Source organism: Rhipicephalus sanguineus, chromosome 1 (assembly GCF_013339695.2).
Source record: "Rhipicephalus sanguineus isolate Rsan-2018 chromosome 1, BIME_Rsan_1.4, whole genome shotgun sequence".
NCBI lineage: Eukaryota > Metazoa > Arthropoda > Arachnida > Ixodida > Ixodidae > Rhipicephalus > Rhipicephalus sanguineus.
Window position 1 is genome coordinate 96349633 of NC_051176.1, and position 9905 is coordinate 96359537.

General features: G+C 46.2%; 1 protein-coding gene across 1 annotated transcript in view; it reads left to right on the top strand.

Moving 5' to 3' along the window:
• LOC119375139 (xaa-Arg dipeptidase) overlaps positions 1-5097 on the top strand; it is a 66979-nt gene extending 61882 nt beyond the window's left edge. The window contains exon 6 of the mRNA XM_037645366.2: positions 4637-5097. Coding sequence (XP_037501294.1) covers positions 4637-4929 — 293 coding nt within the window. The 3' untranslated portion in view covers positions 4930-5097. The remainder of the gene's footprint in view (positions 1-4636) is intronic.
• The last annotated feature ends 4808 nt before the right edge of the window (positions 5098-9905 follow it).

Below are 9905 nucleotides of genomic sequence, written 5' to 3' on the forward strand. Positions count from 1 at the left end.
TAACTATACACTACCAGCTCAATGTGGTTTCCATAAATATTAGTCGACTGAACTTGGTTTTCTTCTTTAGAATCACTTCGTATTAGAGGGCTCTAACAGTAAAGAAATTGGCACTCGGCTTATCCTGAAGGCTTCTGCCAAGTACCTTGCTTCGCCAGCCACATGTTTTGTTTAATAAGTGAGACATGAAGGTACTAGTGTCCATAATAGGTTCTTCATACTCTTCGTATTTACAACGCCAAAGTGAGACCGTGAAGTTTGCAGATGGAATGCTCAGATGAAGAACAGGTGAAATGTGGCTGTACTTTTTAAACTTCACGGTAATATTTCCAAAATGTTACTAAACACTGCTTTGTGTCGCGGTATAGGGCGGCCCAGCCTGCACAATCTGTTTGTGCAGATTCTTTCTTGATTTAAAACAAACAGTTTTGAAAAGGAAATCCTCAAATCATCTCTACGAATATAAAAAATCACGTCAAATTCAGGGCAAATGTAGTTCTCTCTCTCTCTCTCTCTCTCTCTCTATATATATATATATATATATATATATATATATATATATATATATATATATATATATATATATATATGTGTGTGTGTGTGTGTGTGTGTGTGTGTGTGTGTGTGTCATAGAGCTGTGCACGGGCCGTATTTCCGAGCCCGGCTCGGGCCCGCTGACTTTGTCGAAGGCCCGCCCGAGCCCGACGGCAAAGGGCTGCGAGCCCGCCCGGCCCGGCCCGGCCCGACGTACGGAAACACAATCCTGGGCCCGGCCCGGCCCGGCTTTTTGAAGGTTCGCTGCGAAAGCAAAACATCGTTTTCCGGTAATTTGGCGTTTTATTGAGCATAGAAAATGTGATCAAACGACACACGACGAACAGTCTCTATTACACAGATTACAAATTGTTGTGCAAAAACAGCAAGCAAGTAGACGGCCTCATGCCAGCAACAATGGAGTTCGCTCGCCAAAGCCGTCACGTGTATGGGGTTTGCCCATGCAAGCGTCAGCTTGCACGAAGGCGATCTACGTCGGGTCGCTCGTCGCTGTCGCGTACATTTTCACTCATATGGGATTTGGCCTTAAATCTAACGGGAACAGTCACGTGGCGCCGCCACTAGCTCAGGTGGCGCCACTTCTCTGTTTGTCGTAGAGTTACTGTATATGCTACGTAGCATATACAGTAACTCTAGTTTGTCGGAGTGCAACAGAGGCAGTGCTTTACCTGCTCCCCTTTTGTTTAACGTAGCGAATGGAAAGGCAAAGCGGTAAAGGGCGGTCGCGAAAAAGGCGCTGTATGCGTGCTGGAAAACAATTCCCGCTCATTCTCTATATTTCGGGCTTGAGTCGGGCTTTGCGCCGGGCCCGAGCCCGGCTCGATAAAACTCCAAGTAGCCCGAGCCCGGCCCGGACCCGAGGTGAAAATACGTCGGCCCGCCCGAGCCCGGCCCGCGGGCCGGGTCGGGCTCGGGCTTTCGGGCTACCTGGAGCCCGTGCACACGTCTAGTGTGTAATACGCCACTGGTTATATTTAACAGATATATTTAGCGTTATATTTAATCGAGTGAGAACAAAAGAAGAAGATGGCTTTCGCCTTCGAGTCGTCTTAGGGGAATAAATAAGGCGCCGTATGAATTTTTACCGCATTTTCTTATAAAAAACAGAAGAATGCTAAGACAAGCACAAAATTCCTATGGAGCTCGACTGGGTACTTTCCTCAATACTTGGAGAAACAAGAAACAAATAAAAAATTAACTTAGGTGACCAAAACGTTGCACATTTCCAAATGGCAGGCAACGAAGCAAAAAGAAAAAGTAATAACGCGCAACATATCAAATTAAGTAGTTAAAAACCACGTCAGAGAAAAAATACAGAAAATGGTTGCAAAGAAAAACTTCAATGCAGAAATAACAAAGCAAGTTCACTGATATCCAAAGCAAAGATATACCAACAGTAGCATAATTTATGTGTGTCTAAGAGTTGGCGTCGGCGGTGACAAATCTCGGCGTTAGGCAAAGCGTAATAGAAAGAGAATAGAATAAGTTTACGTTATAGCGCTCAAGATAAAATTTGAGACGCAACTTATTATGTTCATTGTCTCCATCTCGCATCCTCAATTTTCGCCAGAACTGTATAGCCAATTTTCAGTGCGGCAGGAAAAAAAAGATTCCTCGGGCGTTTTTTGACAGGCAAATGATACAAGCACATGGCGTTCAATGCTCTAATTCATAATTTTTGCCACAGAGCATCAGATAAACTCGCTTCTCTTCTTGCTCTGCGTACTTTTGGTTCTTTGTTTGTTTTTTGTTTTAAATTCGGAAGTATGCACCACCGCATAAAACGAGCAAGGCATGCTGTAACATTACATTGTAATTTTTTTAACAATACGTAATTTTCGTCGACTGCTTGCTTGCTTTATTCACTGACGGGATGGACAACCAACTCGACAGGCCGACAACATCTTCTTGTTGGCGATCATTCATATCCTATTCAGCCACCGTGTCCCCATATAGAAATACAACATAAGTTTGATTTTTGCAAATAGTAACGGCAGAAAATGTCTTGAACATGGCAGGGAACGTAAACGCATCCCTCCACTAGCCATAAACACTGTCAATAAGTCACTTTACTGCTGATAATAATTCAAAAGTAATTAGGAAGGTTTGCTACCAGGTTTGTCGAGAAAAGTGACGAGCTGTTATGTGCAAACGCTGTTGAATGTTGTTCCTTCTCGCATCAGAAGGCCGTACACTTAATCACAATTATAAGAAGACTACGAGCGAAGGCGAAAAACCAGGCGCCGAGCCACTTTGATAGCTTCCTTCGCTACTTCTTCCTCTCAAAGCCCTAGGCTCCGCACGTTTATTCTTTTTCTACAACAATGAGAACATCTACTTGTAGAAAATACATTATAGTGTTTTTTTTTTTCATCATATGGGGCCTACATATAGGAGGGTCAATATTCGTAATCAAATAACTTTTGTGAAATAAATATGGCCCGAAGTGACCTGATAATTGAACGTAAAGGTCTCAAATTTGTCTGCCAAATTCTCGGTATATTTTCAGCAAACTACATAAATTTCAGAGCCTCCAGGAAGCCAATCGTTTTGTAATTGTATTTATAGTGCGTTTGTGTGGGTAGCGCCAGGTAGCCTGAAACAATACATTAAAAGGCAAAGCGATCTCATTATATTGAAGAGTCCCTGCTCCATACAGTGTATCACTCACGGCAGTTTGCAAATGTCGACCAATTCGCTCACATTCAAGTTCTGGGCCATCGGGCACACGCAGAGTTTGAGATTAGTGGCGCAGTTAAAAAACAGCTGACTGAAACTTACGGCGATTATGACAACAAACTACATGTGGAATTATAGCTCAAGACAGCGAATTTAATAAACCGATGCCGCCAACTGAGGATAGAGGTAAATTTCCTGCTGGACTTTAGTACTTTGCCACCAACCGACGGTGAAAACGTGTGTTCGTTTATGCCAAGCTTGTCAACAGCCCGCCGATGCTCTACATCCGATGCTCTACCAATTCAGCTACGGCGGAAGGCGCTTCCCCATCCACTTTAATGGGTATTTCTGTACGTATAATCCCTGGGAGTGTTAGCCAGCGCCGATAATCTACAAATACCAGTGGCAAATGTAACCGAGAACATATTTAAATTCAATTTGAAAGTGACCCTCGCGCAACTGCACGCGAAGCGGAGCTACTTGCGACATACATCGACATCAATTTGGTTCCAATGTAAACGGCCAACAGCCAGGTACATCACGAGTTTGTGCCATGCTCCTTGCATGCGCTCTTTCCAGCAGATGTCGACGCGGTGCTCACGTGGCCAGCTGTGTTAACCGAAAAACCCCGCTGGGTCCCGCCTCTCTAAAACCTAAACTGCGCCTGGGCGCTATGAAAGACTGTCAAAATATTTAACCGTCGGGCGCTCGAGCAAACGAGATTTCCAGCCGTGATATAGGTGGGTCGCTAGAGACCTGTTGCAATAGAAGAAACTAAGATGTAAAATTTTTGTGTAAATACTGCTTTAACAGCCCGGAAACGTAACATAAGGGGGAGCGGGTTTCTTACACAGGTGGAGTAACGTATATACGTATTGTTATTAAAAACTGAACAGAACACAGCAGCAAGAAACTGCAATCGTTCACTTAACGCAAAAGAACGACAGAAAGGGAGACAATGCATAATTAGATGAGTTGGTATGGAACTTACAAATGATTATTGGCACCAGAAAGAAAAATGTATGCATAGGTATAGCTACAAAACAGTTTACATAACGAAAGCTTAACTAGAGTGAGGTAGAGTCACTTACGTTCAGTTAAAACGACTAGGCAGTTTCTCGCGGAAAGCTTAGCGGTGGGTGCGTGACGTAGCAATGTCGTTCGGAAAATAATTCTAACGAACTACCGCAAACTGTCGCATTTTTTAAGCCCGATCGAGAGAAAAGGAATACAAGAAAGGCAAGGAGGTTAACTATAGACTACATAAAGTTTTCTACCCTACACATGGGGCGGGGAAATAAAGGGTTAAAAGTATGACAGCGTTTCTGATTGAACTGGGCCTCTGCTTGGCACTGAGCTGAGTCGTTCGATGCTAATTGCGTCTTTCGGGCGCTGCGTGCAGGTGTGCGCTTTGAAGACGACGACATGGTGAAAGTGCACGGCACCGGTGCGTCCTCGGACGCCGGCAACGTGTCGCACGAGCTGCCCACGCTGCACCCGGTGTTTCTCATACCAGCCAGCTCCGGCAACCACACACGGGCCTTTGCCGAAGCGGCCAATTCACCCGATGCACAGCCGCCGACCCTTCGCGCGGCCAAGCTGCTCGCGCTCACGGCGCTGGATGTACTCGCCGACCCTGCGCTGTTGGCTGACGTGCAACGGGAGTTCCGCGAATGGAAATCCTCTTGCGCCTAAATACAAAGAGAATTATGTGCCACTACGAGCACTCCCGTGGTTGATATTTAAATGAAGACGTGTCTTTTTCTCCGGAACTCCTGTTGCGGCAGCCATGCATATTACGATGTCGATGCCATCACGCATACATCCGCATTCGCGGAAAACGTGTCAGCCTATCTTCCGCCTCAATTAACATTTCTTGGGCAAAAAACGCTCTAATTACACGCCTTGTGCAGTACCCCGCTGTTGTGTGCTTAACGGAATATCGTGAAAGTAAAAACCAAGTCCATCAAATTCCTGTCAGGAAGTTGCCAATAGAATGCCTTCGGCTTTGAAGTGTACATAGAACAAAATATTTTTTTTAACATTCAAGGCTGCTTGCTGAATAGTAAATAGCCTTAAAAAAGTAAGATGGTCGTGCGATACATCTAAGAAAGTCGGCATGGAAAAACTATATATATATATATATATATATATATATATATATATATATATATATATATATATATATATATAAGTGTGCGCAGAAGCTCAATAGTATATAGTTAGGGCTATATTTTTACTGCCTTACGAATAAATATGCGGTAAAAATAGGTGCTAGAGTACTATAATTACTGTAGGAATCGTATTGTTTAAGAAGGCGCATACATTATTTAGCGATATTCTCTCGAGAATGCAGCTGGCCAGACTTTAGTCTTGGCTCGAAATACTAGTGAAAGACAAATTTAAATATCGGATTGAGTTACATATTTCTCCGTGTTTTGGACTCTCGACCCCTTCAGGCGCACATTATGATGGACTGTCTGCAAATGTGTCAAATTTGTACACCGTTATTTCAAGACACTCTGTATTGCATAAACAAGGTAATAGGTTGTTTTGTGAAAGTTTGAGTAATGATCTGTAATTATCGTCCAAGTAAATACATTGTATTCTGCTGTCGGTGATGTTCCTTTTTTGTATGCAAATAACCAACTCTTAAAGGACTACTGACACGAATTTTAAAAAATTTCGGATTATTGCTCTAAATAAAAATACCGGTGCCGATAAACCTAAAACGAGTATTGCGGTGCCTGGGAATGCAACGAATATATTTTAATTACCGCTACTTTAAAAGGACACTTTCAGTTTCGATATCGAGGGGGTGGCTTCTCAGTGACGTTTTATAGCAGTGTGACGTCACAGGGATACAGAAACTCGCGACGTACTAGCGAAAAATCCGTCATCTGCTCGTGATGCACGTAAACAACGATGAGTGAATTGTCGTCCAGTGACCCTGACAGTGATTTCAACGATTTAGGCTGCATGCAGGACGCAGAGCTCGCAAACTCTGGGGAACTGTGTTGACTCGTCGGGATAATGTCAGTTGCAGTGGGACTAGCTTGCAGATGCTCAGCGACGAAAACTTCAAAGTCGAATTAAAATATTTTATACGTGTTCTCCGACTCCGGTGTGTGGAGAACGTTGACACTGCATACCAAGGAAACAAAAAATGTCCCTTTTGCGATGTCTCAAAATCGTGTCAGTACTCCTTTAAGCTCAGGATGCACGCACAGTTTGTTATTCCCGGTATCGTTTCGAGCAAAGAAAAATTACCATCTTGAAGTGCCTCCCGGAACGTGGCACGTCGAATAGCTCAACGAACATGACAGTGTCTTCAGCAAAGTAATCCCCCGCAGAAATACGCAGCACAATTAAGTTAAATAAGCGCTATAGTTATCCACTCAGGAAGCGTGTACAAACGTGCACACCGCACCAACATTTGATATATGCACTATGCCACAAATTGGGCAGGCCAAGTTCACTCAATCAGTATTTTTATCAGCTTTCCTACATAGGAAACGAAGGTTTGAGGGGAAGAAAAGCAGTCCAGACGACTGTTTGACTAGCCTCACAACCCCAAGATCCGGCGCTGAGCTGTGCAGCTTTTCATAATAAAATATTTGTGCACTAACATGTTTCTTGCAGCAAGGTGCTCCACGTTCTTGGATAAACTGTTGAAAGAATTTCAGCAATATTATGTTGTAAAATTACTGCTAGAAGGATTGTAAAGGGCATTTAGATTTTTTTTAATGTGGGATGATCGTGCAATATGCCTGGTACAGTCGCCTCTGAAGAACGTATGGCAACGAAGCAAACGGGAGGCGGAAGAGAATCCTGCGGCAGAGATCTGCAGTGCCGTGCGTAGGTGTGTGTGGGTGTCTAGTCAGGGTGGACAAGTGGGCGTGTTGGTATTATGTTGGATTATGTCTACACACGGTGCCCCAGCTAACTCTAGCCAGAGTTTAAAAATATGCCAACTCACTTTTTGACGACGCGATCAAATGCTTGTTACTATTGCCTGGAGTAAGTCAGACTATAGGGAACCCAAGCTCAAGTTTGCGGCGCGACGACAGCGCCGCGATGTGGCTCTGTCGGAAAGCTCTAGAGCTACCGGGTGCACGCGCGGCAGACTCAGCCCCTTTCACGGTAGCGGTAGCGCACGTGCGCACGCGTACTTCTGTCGGTGCGGGTAACTGGGGGGGGGGGGGGGGGGGGGGCGTCAGCTCGGCACGTTGAACCGAGAGGCTTGCTGCGCGAAGCTGCGCATTTCCACGATGGCAGAAGCGACCCCACGGAAGTGGACGTGAGGTCGGAAGTACTGCTGTGTCGTGGGCTGCCACAACAGTACATACAACACCAAGGCCGCCTGTAAAACTGTATCGGTTACCGGACGTGTCGCACGGGAAATAAAGGCGGCAAGCGTGGATAGCTGACAGCGCTGTCTCGCCTTCTATTTTGGCTGTTTCAGTTCATCGCTTTCGTTCGTTTCGACTACCTGAATCGGTACGTATCGCGGCGCATGCACGCAGCGACTACAGTTATGATTACTCGCTCTCTTCTCGCATTGTGAAAGTCCAGTTACGGTTGTAGGTGAAACAACTTTGTGTTTTGATTCCCCGTGTTAGTGAGACCTACCCGTCGTCGTTGAACGTTCAGACTCGCGTTATGCCGTTAGCGTTGCGCGGTTGGTTTAATGCAACTGAAAGCACATTGTCAGAAGTTCGGCGCCTGCGTTTCACGCGTCGGGAAGGCTGCTTGATCCCGCCGGAACGGACGCCTGTGCATTTTCAGCAAGCTTTGACATCGTTCTGTAGGTTCGCTTTGTTTTTGTCAATTTACTAGGGTGATATATATTTAAGCCGCTAAATATAACTGGCACCTATTACATGCTTTGCATTTGCAACCTTGAAGTAACCACCTTCTGACTTTGTGCGATTTTCTAGCCGCGTTCGCGCAGCAGGTTTTATACGCCTGTCACTCGATATCCTCATAAATGCAAAGGCGGCCGAAGCAGCGAAGAAAACTAGCCTGCTTCAAGTGTCGAGCTGTGACACTTGATAGTTCGCGCTCATATTCTGTTTGTTCGTTTAGCGGCGTCTCTTGAGCTCGAGTGACTTTCGTACGCTTCGTAACATGAGCGCGGACATCACGGTGAAAGCTTGAAACATCTCTCTTGCCCTCACCACGAGAAAACCGCGCGAGCAGACAGCGGAAGGCCAAGGTTCATGCGCAAATATAAGAAGAAACGAGCGAGCTCGCCGACGACATTTAAATGCGCCCGTCGCGCTCCTAGCGCCATCTCGCTGATAAAGAAGAAGCGCTTATAAGCGCCACCCGTCTCTGAGTCCGTCCAGCGGTAAAGGGTGTGCGTATAACGCTCGCCGTTAGCTACGTGGAGGACCTGCGTTTCCGTGGCGTAGTGGTTAGCGCCACTCGCTGCGGAGGAAGAGGTCCGTGGTTCGATTCCGCGCTTCGGAAGAATTTTTCTGAATTATTTTCCTTTAGGGCTTTTATATATGTATACATACTTATACATATACGGTGCATGACGGCGACGGCGACAGCAAAATCCAGCCGAGACTGTCCATATAATTGCTATCGCAATAAATGTCGCCCGCATCTTCCCACGGGGGGAACTCGAGTAAATGCGTCGCAGATAGGTGGAGGTATCGCGCGAATGTTGCATAATTGGGTATGGTTTGGGAATGCTTAATTGTTACACGATGCGCACACCAAGTAAGACTTGAACGGCTCCAGCGCGCACGAAGTTCCGGGTGCGCAGCTCGCTTCAAACGCTTGCGTTCAGCGTCGTATACGCTCGTCTCTTCGCAGCCTTGTCTTCTGCGTTGCTTGCTGTTGTTGACGCCGACGACGGTGAGGGTGGGGTAACGTTGCCTTCAACGAGTGGTGGGACGCTGATTGAAAGTACTGTTGCTTCCATCGTATCTACTCGAGTCAAGCAAAGCGTCGAGTCAAGCGAAAGCCAAGTAAAGACGCCCTTGACTGAATTCCGAACGCGGGCTCCGCCGCTTATATACACACCGCCCGCGTTCGAGGGAGAGGAGGGAGGGACGGAGAGGAGAGAGGGAGGGAGGGAGGGAGGGAGGGAGGGAGGGAGAAAGAGGAGAGGCTTGCTGCCGGCACGAGACGAGCCGAGCATGCGCAGTGGGGATGTGGCGCCGCCGACGCGGCAGGTGCGACTAAGAAATGCTCCGCATTTAAAAGAGAGTGCAAGCATGACGCGAGAGCCGAAAGAACGAGGCGAGCAGTTCATCTTGCTTCACAGTGGTTAACGAAAGGAATCAGGCGCAAACGAGACGAACACGAGAAGGGACATGGACGAACACAGTGGTTAAATCTCAGCTATAGCTACCTAGCGTCTTAATCGGCGGATGATTCTCCAGCTTGTAAATAGCTCGTAGACAACGGACAGTAAGCTGATGGGCCTGTAATTTTTCAAGTCCTTGACGTCCCCTTTCTTATGGATCAAGATGATGTTGGCATTCTTCCAAGATTCTGGTATCCTCCCCGTCGAGAGACACTTCGTATACAGGGTGGCCAGTTTTTCTAACATAATCTCTCCACCGTCTTTTAACAGGTCTGATGTTACCTGATCCTCACCAGCTGCTTTGCCTCTTTGCATTCTCTTTAGGGCTTTCTTTACTTCTCCTGTC